The sequence below is a fragment of the Lissotriton helveticus genome, chromosome 8, assembly GCF_964261635.1.
Source record: "Lissotriton helveticus chromosome 8, aLisHel1.1, whole genome shotgun sequence".
NCBI classification, from domain to species: Eukaryota; Metazoa; Chordata; class Amphibia; order Caudata; family Salamandridae; genus Lissotriton; species Lissotriton helveticus.
Window position 1 is genome coordinate 1,226,443,679 of NC_136069.1, and position 20,524 is coordinate 1,226,464,202.

The 20,524-nt window shown below is 46.3% G+C and overlaps 1 protein-coding gene across 14 annotated transcripts in view; it reads right to left on the reverse strand.

Moving 5' to 3' along the window:
* The window catches only part of INPP4A (inositol polyphosphate-4-phosphatase type I A), a 1,031,799-nt gene that overhangs the window by 48,107 nt on the left and 963,168 nt on the right, over positions 1-20,524 (reverse strand). For all 14 annotated transcript variants that reach the window (XM_078658189.1, XM_078658185.1, XM_078658188.1 and 11 more), the window contains one exon: positions 3,922-4,034. In XM_078658189.1, coding sequence (XP_078514315.1) covers positions 3,922-4,034 — 113 coding nt within the window. The remainder of the gene's footprint in view (positions 1-3,921; positions 4,035-20,524) is intronic.

A 20,524-nucleotide genomic window follows, 5' to 3' on the forward strand; every position in this document is an offset into this window, starting at 1 on the left:
TGGAGTTGTTTTTGCTGAGGGGTCCACCTGCCCTGAATGGTATGGTTTTGAAGATGAGCTCCCAGCCGGTAAGCAATGCGTCTGTTGTTAGCACTATCTGTGGAACTGGGTAGAGGAACGGCTACCCTTTTGAAAGGTTTTGTGTGTTCCACCATTGCAGAGAGCGATGGGTGCGGCTGTCCACCAACATCAGGTCTGTTAGCTGACCTTGAGCCTGGTGCCAATGATGTGCCAAACACTCCTGTAGGGGACGCATCTAGAGTCTTGCATAAGGGACGATGAGAATGCAAGAGGCCATCATCCCGATCAACTTCATGAACACTCAAGCAGGTAATGAGTGTTGAGGCTGAAATTTGGATATCAGAGCTTGCATACTGTTTATCTAGAGAGGGTTGGGTTATGCTAAAGCTTTTGAAGTGTTTATTGTAGCCCCTAGATACTGTTGTGTGTTGGAGGGTTGGAGGTGGGATTTGTTGAGATTCACTGTGAAGTCCAAGTTGTGAAGCAGCTGGATTGTCTTGTGTGTGTGTTGCACACAGCTGCTGTGTGATCTGGCTTTTATGAGCCAGTCGTCCAGATAAGGCAACACATGAATGTGTGGTCTTCGTAAGTGAGCTGCCACTACTGTGAGGCACTTGGTGAAGACTCTCGGTGCTGTAGTCACTCCCAACGGAAGGACTTTGAATTGATAGTGTTGGCCGCCCACCACGAACCTGAGATATTTTCTGTGAGCGGGGTGAATGGGAATATGAAAGTAGGCGTCCATTAAATCTAGAGTGGAAAGAAAGTTGCCTTGTTGAAGCACTGGGAGCACGTGTTGGAGAGTGACCATGTGGAAGTGGTCTGACTGAATGTAGAGGTTTAACGGTCTGAGGTCCAGTATTGGTCTGAGACAGCCATCCTTTTTTGGAATTAGAAAGTAGAGGGAGTAAACTCCTGTGCTTTGGTGATGATGGGGAACTGGTTCTATTGCATGTTTTTGTAATAGAGAAAGAACCTCTTGTTTGAGGAGAGTGAGGTGTTCCGGGGACATTGGACGTTGTCTGGGAGGGATATTTGGGGGAGTAGAAGTGAGTTCCAGGCAATAACCATACTGGATAATTTGTCTTACCCACTTGCCTATGGTGATGGAATTCCAGACAGGTAGGAACTGTGAGAGGCGTCCCCCGAGAGGAGTGGAATGGTCGGGGAGAAGTGAAGGAAAGTCACTGCTTGGTGGTAGGGGAGTTACGGGTATTGTTACCGCAACCTCTTCCCTTACCATTGTTGCCTCTGTACCTTCCACGAAAGTATCCTCTGAAGAAATTGTTCTGATTGTGGCTCTTATAGGAAGAAGAGGGATGCTCTGAGGTAATGGTTTTGGAGCCAGCTCTGTAAAAGGAGCGACAAAATGAACCCCTAGGGGATTGCAAGGCACCCATGGATTTGGCAGTTTTCGTATTCTTTTTCATCTTTTCTAAAGATGTATCAACTGTGGGCCCAAAAAGATGCTCTTGGTCAAAGGGCTGGAAAAAACTGGCAGACTGCACTTCCTGTTTGAATGCAGAGATTCGGAGGCAAGCGTGCCTGCGTAGCAAAACCCTGGAATTAATAGCATGAGAGGCAGTATATGCTGCCTCAAGCGCACATTTTATTGATGTATTTGTTATTAATTTTCCCTCCTGTATAAGTTCATTGGCTTTGTCTTTAAATTGGTCAGGAAGATGTTGCATTCGATTTTCAAGCTCATCGTAGTGAGCTCTGTCATATCTGGCCAACAAAGCTTGGGCATTGGCAATTGCCAATGATTTGCAGCCTGTGACACAATACGTTTTCCAGATGCGTCTATGAGTTTAGATTCCTTATCAGGAGGAGGGGTGTCGCCTGTGCTTTGTGAATTTACTCTCTTGTGTGCATTAGACACTACAAGAGAATCCAGCGGGACCTGGCCTTTAATGTATACTGGGTCATTGGGAGCTGCCTTATATTTTTTGTCTACCCGGGTGTTAAGAATCCTGGCTCTGACGGGGTCCTTAAAAACTTCTGGTGCATGTTTTAACATGCCTTTTAACATTGGCAGGAAATGTGTGGATGTTTGTGTGGGTGTAAATGTTTCCAGTAAAAAATCTTCTTCTAAAGGGTCAGAGTGTAGCTGCACCCCGTGGTACTGAGCTCTGTTAATGAGTTGCGCAAACCCAATATTGTCATCTGGTGGTGATGGCCTAGAGGGATAAAGGTCCGGGTCATTGTGTGGGTCGGGATCCATGTTGTAATCATCCCAAGGGTTGTGTGGGATGGTATGTGAGTCATCATACTTATCTGGATCTCCATCCCCACCCTGATAACTATCATCATCTTGAGGTTGAGCTGAAAATGTATGTTGTGGGGAGTGTGCTGGAGAAAATAAATTTGGATCAGCTAGAGGAGAGCGAGGTGGAGTAATGTTAGTGCTCATCTCCTTCCGTTTCAAGGGTATTTGGGAGTCTTCTAAAGTGTCTAATTTTCTCTTTTTAGGAGGCTTGGCGACATCTTTGTCAGTCTCTGGGTCAATGTATAAGGTTTTTTGCTTTGGATCCGAAAATTGTGCTGGAAGCTGTTGCTCGAGTACAATGTCCTTTGTCGGTGCTGAAGATTTAGGGTCAGGAAATTGTTTAAATGTAAATGTGGGATACTTGTAAAGTGCACTGTTACTCTACCAGAGTGTCCTGGCTCTGTAGACCGCTGGGGAACCCGTCCTGGTTTTCCCTGTGAGATGGTCCCTTTCTGGGTATCTCCAGGGTGAAACCAGGCATCCCCGGCGTCTGTGGGGGGCCGTTGTAAAGATGAGGCAAGCTTAATGCCCAGAGTTACAGAGTGTGTTCCCTGGTTAGAGTAGGCACTGAGGCGAGAATTATCGAGTCCGTTAACCCTGGTCCAAGACCCTGCCGCGTCGGGAATTGAACCCTGGTCCCGGGCCGTTCTCTGCTTACAGGTCTGCCGCCTCTAACCAGTGAGCCACACCTCTCCACTAGCCTGTGTCTTTTAAGCTTTGTGTGTCGTTTTGGACTCCTAACGTTTTGGTATAGGAGTTTGTGGCTCCGAGAGTTTTTTTGGCTCCGAAGGTTTGTTCGACTCCAAAGACTTTTTCGGTTCCGAAGATTTTTTCGTTTTCAGATGCTTGTGTTTTGTTCCTTTCGATGCCGGGGGTTTCGGCGTCGAGGATGTTTGCGGTGTCGATGAAGAAGGGCGTGGCACCTCCTTGGTTTTAGATTTTGGTGCGGAAGGTGATTTTTCAGCACCGGAATGAGGTTGGCTCAATCCCGAGACGGAAGGCTTTTGTTTTTGTTTCATAGCCGGGCCCAAGGGCAGGGCATCTAAAGTGTGTTGCCGGTGTCGACCTGAGCCTGAGGGCGAAGGTGTTATCGGAGCCTTAGGTTTGGGTTTGGTTGGGAGAGGGGTTTCGGTACTCACGGACCGATGAGCCCGGGTGACTACCTGGTCTTCGACGTCGGAGTCGGAGACAGAGATTTCTCCTTCATCATCCTGTTGTTCCGGTTGGAGATTGGGATCTGCACCGAAGATGTCTGGAATCGAACGGCTTCTGCGAGACATTTTATGACGTCGAGCCCGACGGTCACAGATGGTTTTCTTTGACCTGAAAGATGAACAGGCCCGCAGCTCTTTTCTTCGTGCTCCGGGGAGAGGCAGAGGTTGAAAACCTCGTGTAAGTCTGTGTCTGTGTCTCCTCCAACATCTTGTACTTGTATGTGTACTGAATCAGTAAAGGCAGGGAATAACGAGGAGTATAATACAAAACAGGATTACTGGAAGTTTAACATTATAGACAGAATGGTAAATGGAATTTATTTTTAAAGTAAACTGTAGTATGAAGTGCTAATATTTGGCCCTCCTGGAACGAAAAGAAAGTGACAGAATAAAATAAGTTTTCAAGAATCCAAATACCTCAGCAGCTTGCCAAAGAATGTCCACGTTCTTGTTCTTCCGAGCTTGAACATTTTGTCCCAGGAATCTCAGAAGTTCAGGCAGGCAGGTCTGGCTACGGGATCGAGGCAGGCCTAGGAATAATACCATACATAATGGATAATTAGACAAAAACAGGAACAGATAACTCAACAGAAAACATAAGAGCCAGCGTTCATCCTGTAGCACTCAGAATAAACCAAAGGTAGAAACTGTGACTCTGTGTGTATAGGAAAATATTTGAGGCCATGAAACACTACAAACATAACAAGTTCTTCAGACAACTAAAACAGTTGAGGCAATTATGGCAACACTTTTGCTTACAGCGTTGGTTTAAGTTTTAAGTAAAATGGGCTTAGGTGTGTGAAAGTGGAAGACCTAAAATTGAAAAAGAGCAAACAGTTTTGTTCCTGCCTTCCTCAGGTTATTTAATTTTGAAAAAAATCGTTCACATGGTATTCTCTTTTTTCTCCTTCTTTAACGTTAGGCACACAATTATACCTCTATTAGTCTTTTTCACCCGAACCAGTCTTTAGGTATCATATTTCCTCATAGACCTTTGGCCACATTAAAAAAGGCGACATAATTCAAGGCAACTGTTGTAATGAAGACCACCCCAGCAACCATGAATAACCTTTTCTTCTCAAGAGGAGCAGTACTACCAGATATCAACTGTCTCCACAACTTCTACAACTGACGGTGAAAGAATTTTGTGTGCAGAACGTTCTAAGGAACACTGAGGTAGGTAGGCAGAGCACAACGGGGTGAATGGGCTTGACAGGCCTGGAAGAATATGTGGGCATGATTACAATGAGAAGATATAACATGACCCCAGAGAAAGGCAACATTTTAAAATAGTGTTTCATAATAATCCTAAGGTACCCTATACACATTGATATATGCAAAGTTAAGAGAATACAGGACGCAAAAAAATACAAGGTTGGCAAACGTTTTCCACAGTAGTCTTTACACATAGCCCCTTATTATGATGTCAGAGGGGTCTGCCCCACATACAGGGCATCGGTCTGACCGCCGCATTAAGAGGAAGGCGTTGGAGCAATAATGTCCAGGGCATAGACCGACGCTTCCGACAAGATCCAAGATCCCGTCGGGGCAGCGGTCGGACTCCTATTACTACAATGGAAGCAGTGCCTGCGCAGGTACTGCTATAGGGATTAGGATGTCCCTTTCTAACTGCCTTTTCATGGCGGTCCCACTGCTACGAATAGGCAGACGGAAATAGACTTTAGGGGGCACCAAGCAGGGCCCCCGGTGAGCCATTGCCCAGTGGCCTGGAGGGCACATGTAGGGGCCCCCAAACATCCCTGTGCCAGGCACCATAGGTGCATGGATGTTTACAAAGTGCCTTTTTCTACTGAGGGCTATTTGTACAGTCTTTTTCCAGGGCCGCAGTAGAAAAAAGCATATTATAACTGCCTGCAAGGTGGTCGTATCCTAATAGGGTGGGTAGGACTGCCGACTCATTGTCGGACGGTTCCTGCCTGAAATGATGGTGGTCGGTGGTTTGACTGACCGCCATTGTAATAAGGCCCAAAATCTTGTTGCCAGCTGGGGTTCCTTTTAAGGCATTCTGCTCTTCAGATGACTGTATCTTTGGGACCCAGCTCGTTCTTATGAATGATGACTCTGGCGGTTCCTATGAAGCTACATAATTATCCATTTCCCCACAATTAGTTGTTATTCAATTTCACCGCACTTTTCTTAACTTCAAACAATTGTACATGGTTAAGAAATGTTACATTTAATATAGAAGAGCCCTTGTTTCTTGTCTCAGAATCCTTCCACTGCACTTTTGTACACACTTTAAACTGGTTGCAGTATGTATATTTTCTCTGATTCACCTTCCCTCTTTCACTTATGCAGGCCCTGTCTAGTTCAGCAGTCGCCTGACTATTGTGGTTCTCAAAAATCCGGACCCTGGTGTTTTCCCGATATCGAGGTCCAATACCCGTGTCACAAAACCTCAACGCACCAAGACGATTTTGGTATCTATGAACCGATAATAATTAGGACATCATTTCTATGTATTTGCGTCACAATCGAGGGTTGCCAACACCCCAAAATCGTAGTTTCCGTCCCCATCCCTTAAACTCCATTTTGTGAACGGCATCCATCTTGCATCTTGCCCTCATGTTAAGTCAATTAAAGGTCGAGCTTGATCAAAAGGGACACGTCCACCTTTTCGTGACTTCCCCCTGACCTGTCCCAACTGACTCCATGGCCTTAGGCCAAACCTGTTTGGGCAGCTCCTCGCCCAGTGGCCGAATACGATAGCATCAATACATAACATTCCACAAACCATTCACACATACAGACCATGCTTTCTGCAAACATGCACCTGTCCACATTCCTTGTTTATGGCCAGTTTTATGACTGGGTTGTGCCTTCCTTTATTAAGGTATTTACAACAAGGGGTGGTGAGGGACAGAGTCTCTGAATTAAGCAGAATACTCTCACCCAGTCAAGAGATCAGGGCTAGATCCAACACCGTTTTTTAGCTCACTGCACCATCCCAGTTTCAGAACCTGGCTGTATGCAAATTAGTCTGTTCCTGTCCCAGTGCATGATGGGAACAGGGCAAACCAAACTACAAAAGCCAATTCTTACACTGGGAAGGAAACAAGCTTCCGGGGACCGGTTTCTGGCATTACAGCCGTCTTCGGCCCGGCTTGCTTGAATCCTGATGGTGCAATGAGCAAGGGACTCATGTCTGAGTATACCCTTCCACGCTTAGGGTGGACAAAAATATTTACAACAAGGGTGTTGGATCTAGCCCTGATCTCTTGACTGGGTGAGAGTACTCTGCTTCATTCAGAGACTCTGTCCATCACCACCCCTTGTTGTAAATAATTTTGTCCACCCTAAGCGTGGAAGGGTATACTCAGATGTGAGTCCCTTGCTCATTGCACCATCAGGATTCAAGCAAGCCGGGCCGAAGACGGCTGTAACGCCAGAAACCGGTCCCCGGAAGCTTGTTTCCTTCCCAGTGTAAGAATTGGCTTTTGTAGTTTGGTTTGCCCTGTTCCCATCATGCACTGGGACAGGAACAGACTAATTTGCATACAGCCAGGTTCTGAAACTGGGATGGTGCAGTGAGCTAAAAAACGGTGTTGGATCTAGCCCTGATCTCTTGACTGGGTGAGAGTATTCTGCTTAATTCAGAGACTCTGTCCCTCACCACCCCTTGTTGTAAATATTTTTGTCCACCCTAAGCGTGGAAGGGTATACTCAGACATGAGTCCCTTGCTCATTGCACCATCAGGATTCAAGCAAGCCGGGCCGAAGACGCCTGAAATGGCAGAAACCGGTCCCCGGAAGCTTGTTTCCTTCCCAGTGTAAGAATTGGCTTTTGTAGTCTGGTCTGCCCTGTTCCCATGATGCACTGGGCCAGGGACAGACTAATTTGCATACAGCCAGGTTCTGAAACTGGGATGGTGCAATGAGCTAAAAAACGGTGTTGGATCTAGCCCTGATCTCTTGACTGGGTGAGAGTACTCTGCTTCATTCAGAGACTCTGTCCATCACCACCCCTTGTTGTAAATAATTTTGTCCACCCTAAGCGTGGAAGGGTATACTCAGATGTGAGTCCCTTGCTCATTGCACCATGAGGATTCAAGCAAGCCGGGCCGAAGACGCCTGAAATGGCAGAAACCGGTCCCCGGAAGCTTGTTTCCTTCCCAGTGTAAGAATTGGCTTTTGTAGTCTGGTCTGCCCTGTTCCCATGATGCACTGGGCCAGGGACAGACTAATTTGCATACAGCCAGGTTCTGAAACTGGGATGGTGCAATGAGCTAAAAAACGGTGTTGGATCTAGCCCTGATCTCTTGACTGGGTGAGAGTACTCTGCTTCATTCAGAGACTCTGTCCATCACCACCCCTTGTTGTAAATAATTTTGTCCACCCTAAGCGTGGAAGGGTATACTCAGATGTGAGTCCCTTGCTCATTGCACCATCAGGATTCAAGCAAGCCGGGCCGAAGACGCCTGAAATGGCAGAAACCGGTCCCCGGAAGCTTGTTTCCTTCCCAGTGTAAGAATTGGCTTTTGTAGTCTGGTCTGCCCTGTTCCCATGATGCACTGGGCCAGGGACAGACTAATTTGCATACAGCCAGGTTCTGAAACTGGGATGGTGCAATGAGCTAAAAAACGGTGTTGGATCTAGCCCTGATCTCTTGACTGGGTGAGAGTACTCTGCTTCATTCAGAGACTCTGTCCATCACCACCCCTTGTTGTAAATAATTTTGTCCACCCTAAGCGTGGAAGGGTATACTCAGATGTGAGTCCCTTGCTCATTGCACCATCAGGATTCAAGCAAGCCGGGCCGAAGACGCCTGAAATGGCAGAAACCGGTCCCCGGAAGCTTGTTTCCTTCCCAGTGTAAGAATTGGCTTTTGTAGTCTGGTCTGCCCTGTTCCCATGATGCACTGGGCCAGGGACAGACTAATTTGCATACAGCCAGGTTCTGAAACTGGGATGGTGCAATGAGCTAAAAAACGGTGTTGGATCTAGCCCTGATCTCTTGACTGGGTGAGAGTACTCTGCTTCATTCAGAGACTCGGTCCATCACCACCCCTTGTTGTAAATAATTTTGTCCACCCTAAGCGTGGAAGGGTATACTCAGATGTGAGTCCCTTGCTCATTGCACCATCAGGATTCAAGCAAGCCGGGCCGAAGATGCCTGAAATGGCAGAAACCGGTCCCCGGAAGCTTGTTTCCTTCCCAGTGTAAGAATTGGCTTTTGTAGTCTGGTCTGCCCTGTTCCCATGATGCACTGGGCCAGGGACAGACTAATTTGCATACAGCCAGGTTCTGAAACTGGGATGGTGCAATGAGCTAAAAAACGGGGTTGGATCTAGCCCTGATCTCTTGACTGGGTGAGAGTACTCTGCTTCATTCAGAGACTCGGTCCATCACCACCCCTTGTTGTAAATAAATTCCTTTATTAAGGTTTCATCGATATCTGATGGGAGTTCCAGGCCTAACTGGGTAATCTATCAACAAACTGGACATCTAAAATATGGGCTTGCTTACATGACTCTGCTCTTTGTATTATTGTAGAAATATGTGTATAGCCATATCATAAACTCAGGAATTCTTGCTTGCAGCTATTATTTTTGTATATAAGGAGACGGCTGGTTCTGTAAAAACGAACAGTCTCCCGAGAACCTACTCTCCGTGCAGTGTACTTCTGGGACACGTGTTACTTGGTAGCTACCAATAAAACTTGATCTTTGACGGTAACTAGAAGACTCCGTGTTTCTGTGGTCCGGAACAAGGGAGAACTCAGAGGTCCTCGGGTGCTACCCCCTGGCACCACCGGGTTCCTAAAAACCCGGCACCTCAGTTGGCGCCCAACTCGGGGCGATATCAAGCGGTGACGGTCCAAGCCAGATGTTCGTGAGGAGCTTCGTGTGAAAATTCCGGAGGACGGCCAGCCACTTCAGCGACCCCTGTATGTCGACGTGGTTCCGAAGGTCTTTGCTGCGAGGTTCCCCGCGTCCCGACGGCTACGAAGGACTGCTGCCCTGACTATCGCCTTGTTTTGGACCCAGTGATCTTTGGTAGAGCGAAACGATAGACGAGTCTTCTAGCGACGTCACAGATCTTCAAATACTTCAGTTAAGTATAAGTGGAGCGTCTCCCAGTCCTTAGTTTGTCCTTAGTTTTTGGTATCCTTGAGATACGCTTTGATTTGGTACTTGCAAGCCCCAAAGCCGAAGGACTCGTGTATTCACGAGATATATCGTAACAGATAATCCTTTGAAGTTTGAAGCTAGACTAGTGAGCGAAGATGCCTGGTTTTAGCAGACTTGGAAACTTGTTTTGTCTTGGTTGTAGTAAGGACTCCCGATTAGAGGAATCTTGTCCGGTTCCTCCAATTGGAACTCCAACGTATGAGCTCTATGTAAAGCACGGCGTAGGTCCTATAACATATAACGAAGTATGGATAAAATACACCCGCAAGGATGGTGTTTTAAAATGGCCCCAATACGGTAGTTTCGACTCAGAAGTTTTAGATAACCTAGAAGTCAAACTATTCAAGAAGAAAGCCCGACCGGCGATGTTTGACTCTTTCCGCTTATGGCGTAAAGAGGCCAAACAGAAGGAAATTAAATTAGAAAAGAAGAATAAGAGGGAAAGAGGTATTTCAGTAATGCAAGCCGCGATAAAATTTAAAGACAACGAAGAGGATCGAATAAGTGAGCAGTTGCACAGGCAACGTAAAATGGCAATAGATAAATGCTACCCCGTTTTGCCATCTCTTCAGCGAGAGACAGTAAAAGAGCGTGAAAAAGATCCATTAATGGCTCATTTGCTAAGTTCGCCACCACCCTATGCACAAAATGCCACAACACCTCCGCAACCTTTAGTTGCACCTCTGGTAGCTGTTATACAGGCTCCTTTACCGCACTCACCGGCTACTCTTCAGCTGGCTCCTGTTTCTCTGGTGCAGCCTCCTCAAGGCTCACCGATCACATCTACTTCTCCTACTGTTCCTTCTAAAATTCCGCCTAGCACATCTTCTAGTCTCTCTGATACTCGTTCTACGAACATTTCTGTTTCTACTTTGCGTGACTCTGTTCTACCACCAGTTATTCCCCCACTTTCACCTTTCGTCTGGCATAAAATGGCCAGCATTATTACTAACCTTCCTTCACCACTTTTTCGGTCGCCTAAAACGACCCCTAACACGGAACGAAGACAATTACGAAGCCAAATGCCCGATTATCAGGAAAGGGAATGTTTGAATAAGTTAGCACAAAATTGGGCTATGGACACAGCAAGATATGATGTAGAGTCTGTCATGAACGTTTTCCGTCAATGGGATGAACCAACGCAAAGATACGTCTTTGAGCAGATGTGTGTTTTTCTGTGTGAGGATTTGGTAGATAATGGTCAGAAGACCAACGAGCAAGAGTTGTGTAGTGTACGATTTAAATTTGGGGAGGGTATGATTGTAGGTCCCGACGTTGAAAAAGCAGTTGAGATATTATTATCACATAGAAGTACGGGTGGTAATTCTGGGTCATCCTCTGACAGTGGTACATCCAGCAGGAAAAGAGCGAGACAGTACCCCATGAGAGAGGTTCCTCCGGTCTGGAGGGAAGGTGACGCAACTGCAGTTCCACCGGTTCTGCCTCATTTCCAGCGTGTATGGGTACATGTCCCCTGGAAAAGATCCGAAGTTTTAGCACTCAAGCAGACACTACCCGATCCCCGTAAAAACCCGACTGGGTATTATAAGGAGTTGTCCCAAACTGCCAGCTCATGTATAATGAATTTAGCGGATATAGACATGTTGTTTGGGAACGTTGTTCCACATCCTTTATGGAGTAAGATACGTCATGCAGATCATGACCAAGAATTAGGTGACTCGTGGGCGAACATTGCGACTACAGATGCTAGACAAGTCGGTGGTTTCAAGCCTGAGCCGTTAATAGCTGAACTTCCCGGTAGAATTATTGCGTACATGAAGACACTTATGCCTGAAGTACGCGTAAACTGGGACAAGCTATCCGCGTGCAAGCAGAAGAAAGACGAGAATGTGTCTGACTTTTTCACGAGATTTGAGGAAACTTTCACTGACCATAGTGGTCAGGATATGGCTACCGAGGGTGGCCAAAGATTGTTTGTAGACAAGTTTGTACACAATCTGCTTCCCGAACTGTGTGCTAAACTAAAAGATTCAGAGAGTGCTTGGGCTGTCTCTACGTCCGCGCAGATTCTAGCAACAGCTCAGTACTACGAAAACAGGCGCAAAGACGAGCTAGACAAGGCAGACAAAAAGACGAAAGATCTAAAAACTAAAGTTCTTCTCCAACAGGCCTATCCGCCTCGTGTGGCTAGCCAGCCCAATTATCAACCGAATAAGCAGTATTCTAGAGACGCGCAAGGAAACGAGTCTTCCCACCAGCGTGTTCCGTATGGCCCGAATCAATGTGCGTATTGCAAGGAAGAGGGTCATTTTAGGAGTAATTGTCCGGCTCTTGCGCGACGCTTAAACGGTGTTTCGGGTGTAAGAGGGAGAGGTGTTCAACATGCCCCCAGAGGTAGGGGCCGTGGAAATTTCTCCCAATACACAGCTTCTTTTCCGCCTCAAAATTCCATGAATAGCTTTGACCAACAGAATAACGCATCGTCTAGGTCAGCTCAGTACTATGCTGACGACTATGCTAGGACAGCCATGGACAAAGAGAGGGAGTTGTTTCAGTTCCAGTAGACCAAGATGGACCTTATGTCAAGGTAATTACCTCAGGAGTGTCAGAGCCATTTCTGCTGGATACTGGTGCTACAAAAAGTTCTATTATGCACTCAAAACTTCCTGGCGCACCTTTGTCTGGCGAAATGAATGTCTCAGTAGGCTTCTCTGGCGCCCCTGTTAGAAACCCGATCTCTAGTCCTATATCCCTTTCTGTTGGCCCCTATGAATTGGAAGCACCCCTCATTCTTACAACAGGTTGTGGTGAAAATTTGTTAGGATTGGATTTGCTAAAAAGGTTGTATGCGACTTTGTACTGTTCTCCCTCGGGAGTACAACTTACCTTAGGGAAAAAAGTCATTTCTCCAATGTATTTGTCGAAAGAAGGTATTCCAACCGAATTGTCATCACTTCCTGATATACTGTGGGCTAATGGTTCCAATGACGTAGGTCGTTTGGAGATAGCACCGTATGTCATAACTTTGAAAGCCAACGTCGGATTGCCACGTATTCCTCAATACAAAATATCTAACGAATGCGAGAAGGCGTTGTTAACGATCATTTATGATTTGATCGATAAAGACGTTATTGAAGAAACAACAGGGAACGTTTGTAACAGTCCAGTTTTACCGGTCTTAAAACGTACTGATCCTTCACAGCCCCCTGTGTATAGGTTTGTGATTGACCTCAGAGAGGTAAATAAGGTTGTTATCCCACAGTTTCCAGTTGTCCCCGACATTACTGCTTTATTGACAATGGTTCCAGCTTCAGCAGACTGGTTCTCGGTGATTGACCTGAAGAACGCTTTCTTCAGCATCCCGATCGCCGAAGAGAGTAGAGACCTTTTTGGCTTCAATTTAGGAGGACGAAGCTTCCGCTTCAAATGCGCTCCTCAAGGCTACTGTGAAAGCCCATCTATATTCAGTCAGGCACTGAAAACACAACTAGACACAATTGTGCTGCCAGATGGGTCAACTTTGATCCAGTACGTAGACGGTCTACTGATCGCCGCAGACACTGAGGAGATTTGCAAACAAGCCACGTTGTTATTATTGCGTCACTTATGTGACATGAAGCACAAAGTCTCCCTTTCCAAGCTGCAATTTTGCCGACAAGAAGTAACCTACCTAGGTCACATCTTATCGAAGGAGGGAAGGAGACTGACACCAGAAAGAATACAGGGAATTACAGAACTAAGTGCATCAAGGACACAGAGAGAGGTTCGAGCCTTCTTGGGCATTACATCGTACTGTAGACAATGGATACTGAATTTCTCACTACTAGCCAAGCCCTTGCTGGCACTACTCCGCAAAGACACACCTAATCCTATGCCTTGGTCTGAAGATTGTCAGACGAGTTTCCACGAGTTGCGTGATGCATTGTGTTCGGCCCCTGTGTTGGGAAACCCCAACTACAGTAAGCCTTTTACATTGTATGTCCACGAAAAGGAAGGTTGTGCATTATCAGTCTTAACGCAACACTTTTGGGGACAAACAGCGCCCATGCGCGTATTTTTCGGCAACTCTGGATCCAGTGGCTAAGGCACTGCCAAGTTGTCTAAGAGCAACGGCCGCAGCAGCTGTCTGCATTCGACAGTCTGCTGGACTAGTCATGAATAACACTCTGATCGTTATGGTTCCGCATGCAGTTGACATTTTGCTAAATAGGACCAAGACACAACATCTTACTAGCGCTCGACTATCCAGTTACGAACTTACCCTGCTAGCAAGTCACATCCACATAAAAAGGTGTGATACACTCAACCCCGCTACGTTATTACCCATCCCGACAGAGACAGACAAGATTGACAAACATGACTGCTGTTTCAGGACAGAAGAAGAGACAAAAGGGAGAGTAGACTTACAGGACACTCCCCTTCCCGAATGCAATGATACTTTGTGGGTTGATGGTTCATGTTTCAAGTTGCCGAATGGTGATACGACCACAGCATACGCCGTAACGACATTATACACCATTGTAGAGACTGCACGCATTTCCCACAATTCTGCACAAGCTGCAGAGCTGATCGCGCTTACTAGAGCATGTGTGTTGGCGAAAGGAAAGCGAGTGAATGTGTACACTGACAGCCAATATGCCTTTGGTGTGGCTCACAGTTTTGGGAGATTGTGGCGTGAACGTGGGTTCCTTACGTCCCATGGTGCAAAGATACAACATGGCCAGCTAGTTAATGAGCTCCTTGAGTCACTCACCTTGCCCCTACAAGTCGCCATTATAAAATGCAGTGCACACAAAAAGATTCAGGATGATGTTGGCCGCGGAAATGCATTGGCAGATGAGGTTGCGAAAGAAACTGCAAGGAACACAATGAGTCGGATGTATGTTATGGGTCCCGCTAGATGGACTGCTGATGTGGGAATGTGCGAGGACACCATTGAAAGCGTAAAATCGATACAAGCTGAGGCCACTGAGAACGAGGTGAATGAATGGAGAGAAAGCACAGGTAGATTGGATGCGAATGGTTGTTGGGTCGAACTATCAGAACACCAGCGATGGCTATTACCTAATGCATACGTACTTGCAGTAGTAACGATGGCTCACGGAATTGCGCACATCAGTTCGAAAGGAATATGTAAACTATTGGCCCCAGTATGGCAGAATAGCAATATCCCAAAATATGCAAAGAATGTGGTTAAAAAGTGTATGGTGTGTTTGAAGTACAATCCCGGGAGGGGAACCCCAACTCCAACTGGTCATTTTGCGCCTCCAACGTACCCGTTCGAGGTTTTACAGCTCGACTTCATCCACATGGAGAGGTGCAACAACCTAAAGTATGTGCTCGTTGTTGTCTGCGCCTTTTCAAGATGGGTGGAAGCGTACCCCCTTAAGGACAATACCGCTTTATCAACTGCCAAAGCACTCGTCAAAGAGTTCTTTCCGAGGTTCGGTATGCCTAGAATTGTCTGGAGTGATAACGGAAGTGAATTCGTAGGATGCGTGATGAAGAGAGTGTGTGAGTGTTTAGGCATCCACCAAAAATTCCACGCTGCAAATCACCCCCAATCAGCTGGATTAGTAGAGTGCTACAATGGCACTCTAAAACTCAAACTAGCCAAGATCCAAGCCAGTACAGGTTTTAAAGGGCCTGACGCACTGCCTCTAGCGCTTTTGTCAACCAGAATGACTGTCCACTCCAGATTAGGGCTTAGCCCCCATGAAATCGTGTTTGGCCGCCCAGCCAACGTCTGGGGCGTGCCAAGACCCAAGAAACTAAGTGAGATAGAACACCCCGTACTACTTGACTATTTGTGCGAATTGACAACTAAATTGCGTTTTTTACACCAACAGGTTCACAGTTCCTCTCCACCAGCCTCTGACGATCCAGGTCACCTCATCGAGCCCGGCTCGTGGATTTTGGTGCGGAATTTCCAGCGCACCAACAACGGACAGCCGAGGTGGACCGGACCGCACCTAGTGCTGCTTTCAACGAGATCTGCTGTTCGGGTGGAAGGCAAGAAGAACTGGGTACATGGGACCCACTGCAAACGGGTCCCTCTACCCCTTCCATACGACCGGTGGGTCAACAAAGGACTTGCCGACTCCGAGACCGAATCCGTACCTCGCTTCATCCCTTTCAGCGATGCACGTTTGAAAGAAACTAGTACTGAAAAGGAGAGTGATCATATTTTACAAGGACTTGTGTCGCCGTCTATGCAATTGGACACTACCGAACCTGAGACACTGCTTGAAGACCACACCATACCTGGGAAACGACGGTACGACCTGCGGTCTAAACAAAGAGACTAATAAACGATTGACCTAATGTGATTTCCCTTTTCCCCTAAGAACTATTTTTTGATTTTTTAGCTCTCTCGTTCCAGGGGAACTAGCTCATTTTTATTTTTCGAACCGCCATCCGGTTCTGCTGCTAGGGTCGCGGTTGAAGTCTGGGGAGTGCAACTGGGAAGTTCTAGGTCCACGGTTCTGATTGGTCCACGGGAGTTACCCCGGACTGAGCAGAGCGCGCTCCCTGGGAGAATCAATCAACCACCGCGGGCAGCAACTAGAGGATGGAGTTTCCAAGGGTAGAGAGACCTATCAGACCCACGAACTTCGGAAAACAGTTATGCACAATACTGTCCAAAAGAAGATTCCTGATACTATGTGTTTTAATGTTATGTAGCATACTTGTGTTTTTTACTGGTTATACTCTATTCGTATTTAAAGTTACCTTTTCGAATGACACCCAGCCACCATCTCCTCCCACTATTTCTCCACACTACTTTCACCCTCTACCTCAACACGAGTCTGCCCGAAGACTCGAATTTGTAAACAATTCTTTCATCCAGCTCCTACACCAACACCAGTCCGTAATGAACGCATCAAACTGTTGGATATGCGGACTTATGCCACACACAACCGATAAGGGGATCCCATACTTCATTTTGCCATTCAGCTACTATGGTTTCTCTGTGGGCTTTCCAGACGATGTTCCTATTCGCCCTAGAACCATACCCGACCCGTTCCACTGCGAGCGATTCCAATAACAAGGCACTAATTGCAGGGATAAGGAATATGAGTAGGGATATCGACACATATCTGACAATGCCCAAAGACGAACTCAGTCCCTACTCCCGTTGGAACGTGACCAAACATGGGGTTTACCTGGTCAAGAGCCAGGCAGCAAAGAAATCCCGCCCCGTTTGGATAGTGCCCCACCGAGGTCACTTATGCTTACAGGGTATTGGTAGGGACCCCACAGCACAGTTAGGAAAGAGCATTTGCACGGAAACATACGTATTTACTTTCCGAACTTCCCCTATACTTTTGGCAGCCAAAGGCACGTATTTCGTTTGCCACGACCAAGCCTACACGTGGTTGCCCCCTGATTTCTCAGGTACATGTTTTATCTCATTTCTGCTGCCTCCCACCTACACGGCCAGAGCAGATTACCATCGGACAAGGACAGCTAGGGGTGTCGTGAGTAAAGACGACACCGCGGGTCAGGAATTCGCTGACTTCGCAAAGGGTTTTCTGCCATTTTGGGGGCCTATGGTGAACAGCAGAAATATTCGCCAGTTATCGAGGATAGTTGAATCCGCCGTGACTACGACGGCCGGAGCACTTGGCAATCTGACAACCGAGCTTCAGTTGGATCGACTTATGACCCTTCAGAACCGAATTGCCTTAGACTTCATACTCGCCGATCGTGGTGGTGTGTGTAGAGTCATCCAATCCAGTTGTTGCATATTCATCCCTGATAACGCACCGACGGTATACCAGGCCATCTCCAAACTACACGAAATATCTGGTTCCCTTCACGTTGAGAAAGGGGATTGGTCCCTGCTGGGGTGGTTCTGGGAGCTGATCACTGCCTGGGGATGGAAAATTTTGATCTTCATTGGGATGACCTTGGCACTTCTGTTCATGTTTTGCCTATGTATACAGTGTGCTCCTGCACTATGTGGCCTCTGTGCTACCTCGTGTGTACGGAAGCCTGTGTCACGGGACGAGCTGAGTAACAGAATGATGCTACAGCAACATCTCCACGAATTTCTTCATACCGATTTGGACTCAGATTAGCATGAGTTATTGCCTTATATGAGGGCAAAAGGAGGGTCTGTGGTTCTCAAAAATCCGGACCCTGGTGTTTTCCCGATATCGAGGTCCAATACCCGTGTCACAAAACCTCAACGCACCAAGACGATTTTGGTATCTATGAACCGATAATAATTAGGACATCATACCTATGTATTTGCGTCACAATCGAGGGTTGCCAACACCCCAAAATCGTAGTTTCCGTCCCCATCCCTTAAACTCCATTTTGTGAACGGCATCCATCTTGCATCTTGCCCTCATGTTAAGTCAATTAAAGGTCGAGCTTGATCAAAAGGGACACGTCCACCTTTTCGTGACTTCCCCCTGACCTGTCCCAACTGACTCCATGGCCTTAGGCCAAACCTGTTTGGGCAGCTCCTCGTCCAGTGGCCGAATACGATAGCATCAATACATAACATTCCACAAACCATTCACACATACAGACCATGCTTTCTGCAAACATGCACCTGTCCACATTCCTTGTTTATGGCCAGTTTTATGACTGGGTTGTGCCTTCCTTTATTAAGGTTTCATCGATATCTGATGGGAGTTCCAGGCCTAACTGGGTAATCTATCAACAAACTGGACATCTAAAATATGGGCTTGCTTACATGACTCTGCTCTTTGTATTATTGTAGAAATATGTGTATATCCATATCATAAACTCAGGAATTCTTGCTTGCAGCTATTATTTTTGTATATAAGGAGACGGCTGGTTCTGTAAAAACGAACAGTCTCCCGAGAACCTACTCTCCGTGCAGTGTACTTCTGGGACACGTGTTACTTGGTAGCTACCAATAAAACTTGATCTTTGACGGTAACTAGAAGACTCCGTGTTTCTGTGGTCCGGAACAAGGGAGAACTCAGAGGTCCTCGGGTGCTACCCCCTGGCACCACTGGGTTTCTAAAAACCCGGCACCTCACTATCAAGCCAGGCTGGAATGAACTTGGTGCCTGCCTTCATATTCTTTAGGGGGATAAAAAGGGGAAACCACAGTGATGGAGTTGGGAGTAGTGCAATAGGCCCAGAACACCTCTAAAATTACATTTATTTTCCGGACTTCTATTCACCTGTATCAACTGCCAACACCTTTCGACCATCCTGGCTATACTTTGTACCAGGCCACTTACTTTCAGATAGTATTAATCAGGTATAGGGTGTCTAACCAACATTTCTTGTAGGAAGGCCTTTACATGCTATCGGATGTCAAATGGACCCCAGTGTTAATGATAAACTCTTCAGGAATCCCTTCATTAGCACATACCTCCATTTAGAAATGTATAAAGACATCTTCATGTTTTGGGAGATCAACTTGGTAACTGCCCATCTTGTGTGATAATCAACTAGCACTAGAGCAGAATTCCCTTCAATTGCAACCCCGCTGAAAGATACAATGATGTCTAGAGCCACCTTACTCCAAGATTTGTTAGGGAAAACCATGAAAGACAGGGAGGAATTCTAGGCCACATTTACTTTGCGACAGGCTATGGAGGACTTTGCTTTCAGTTCAACCTAAGTATTCACACTTCCCACCAATACTGCACCTTAAGCCTATTTTTTGTAAAGCTCTTTCCTATGTGTCCGTGATGGTCTAATTCTACATTTTGTTCCTTAATGTTCCAGGTGGTACTAACCTTCTGCAGCAAACAAATTCCCATCTGTAAGGTTAGTTTCATGTATTACATACCTAAAAGGTCAGATGGCATTTGGCAAATCGTTTTTGGCTGGCTACCCACTACAAGCTCATTTTGTAACAGTTGTAATCATAGTGTCTGTAGATACATCATTTTCCCATTCCTTCTCATTGATCCCTTTGTTGCACAAGAGAAAGCACAACTTCATCAACACCAATGACTGTATCACCTAAAGCAAACTCTGGCATATGAGAAAGACAGTTAGCTGCTAGAGGTCTAAGCCCAAGTAGGCACTTTATCCTGAAATAAAAACTATAACATTCTAAGATCAAGAAATCACCTAGCCACGGGGAGGGGGTTGTGCTATAATTCCATGCTGGTAAAAGTGAAAAGTAAGGGTTTGTGGTGTGTGCACTACAAATGTGATGCCCCAGAGAGTAAACTTGAAGTGGTATATAGTACAGTAGCATGCCAGTGCTTCACCTTTCACCACTGATTAGTGCCAATTGGCACCGTTCAAAGTCTTTGACTAACTGTAATTGGGCCACGCCTAGACACTTACTACTTGCATTAGTGCCTTAGTATGAGAACAGTGTGTCTGGATGTGTGAAACCTTCCTAGTGTGGGGGGCTTCTCAAATTTGTTTGATTTTCTCAAAAGCTTTCTGGGAACTATTAGACCATGAAAAAGGCAACCCCTTTTTTGAAAAAAGCTATAAAGGTTCCATGACAGTGGTGAAACTGTTAACAAATTTAGAGTAGTATTTTTATAAACCCAGGAAAGATTTGAGTTCCTCTTTGATTTCAGCAGAAGGTGCTTCTTTGACTGTCACAACTCGGTCAACATTTGGTCTTATACCATCCTTGGAAAGGATGAGTTCCCTAAGTAGGTTATGGATTCAATATTTATTTAACACTTCTTTTTTTAACTGTTAGCCCTGGGTTCCTCCTCCTGCCTTAAATGTTCAATGTGTTGTTCCGTGTCACCATTGTAGATTTGAATATCATCCTGAAAGAACAAGATGTTTGGGAGTCCTTCTGCATAATACACTTAGTGGAGTGGTGTGGCTCACTGGCTAGAGGCGGCAGACCCGGAAGCAGAGAACGGCCCGGGACCAGGGTTCAATTCCCGATGCAGCAGGGTCGTGGACCAGGGTCAGCGGACTCGATAATTC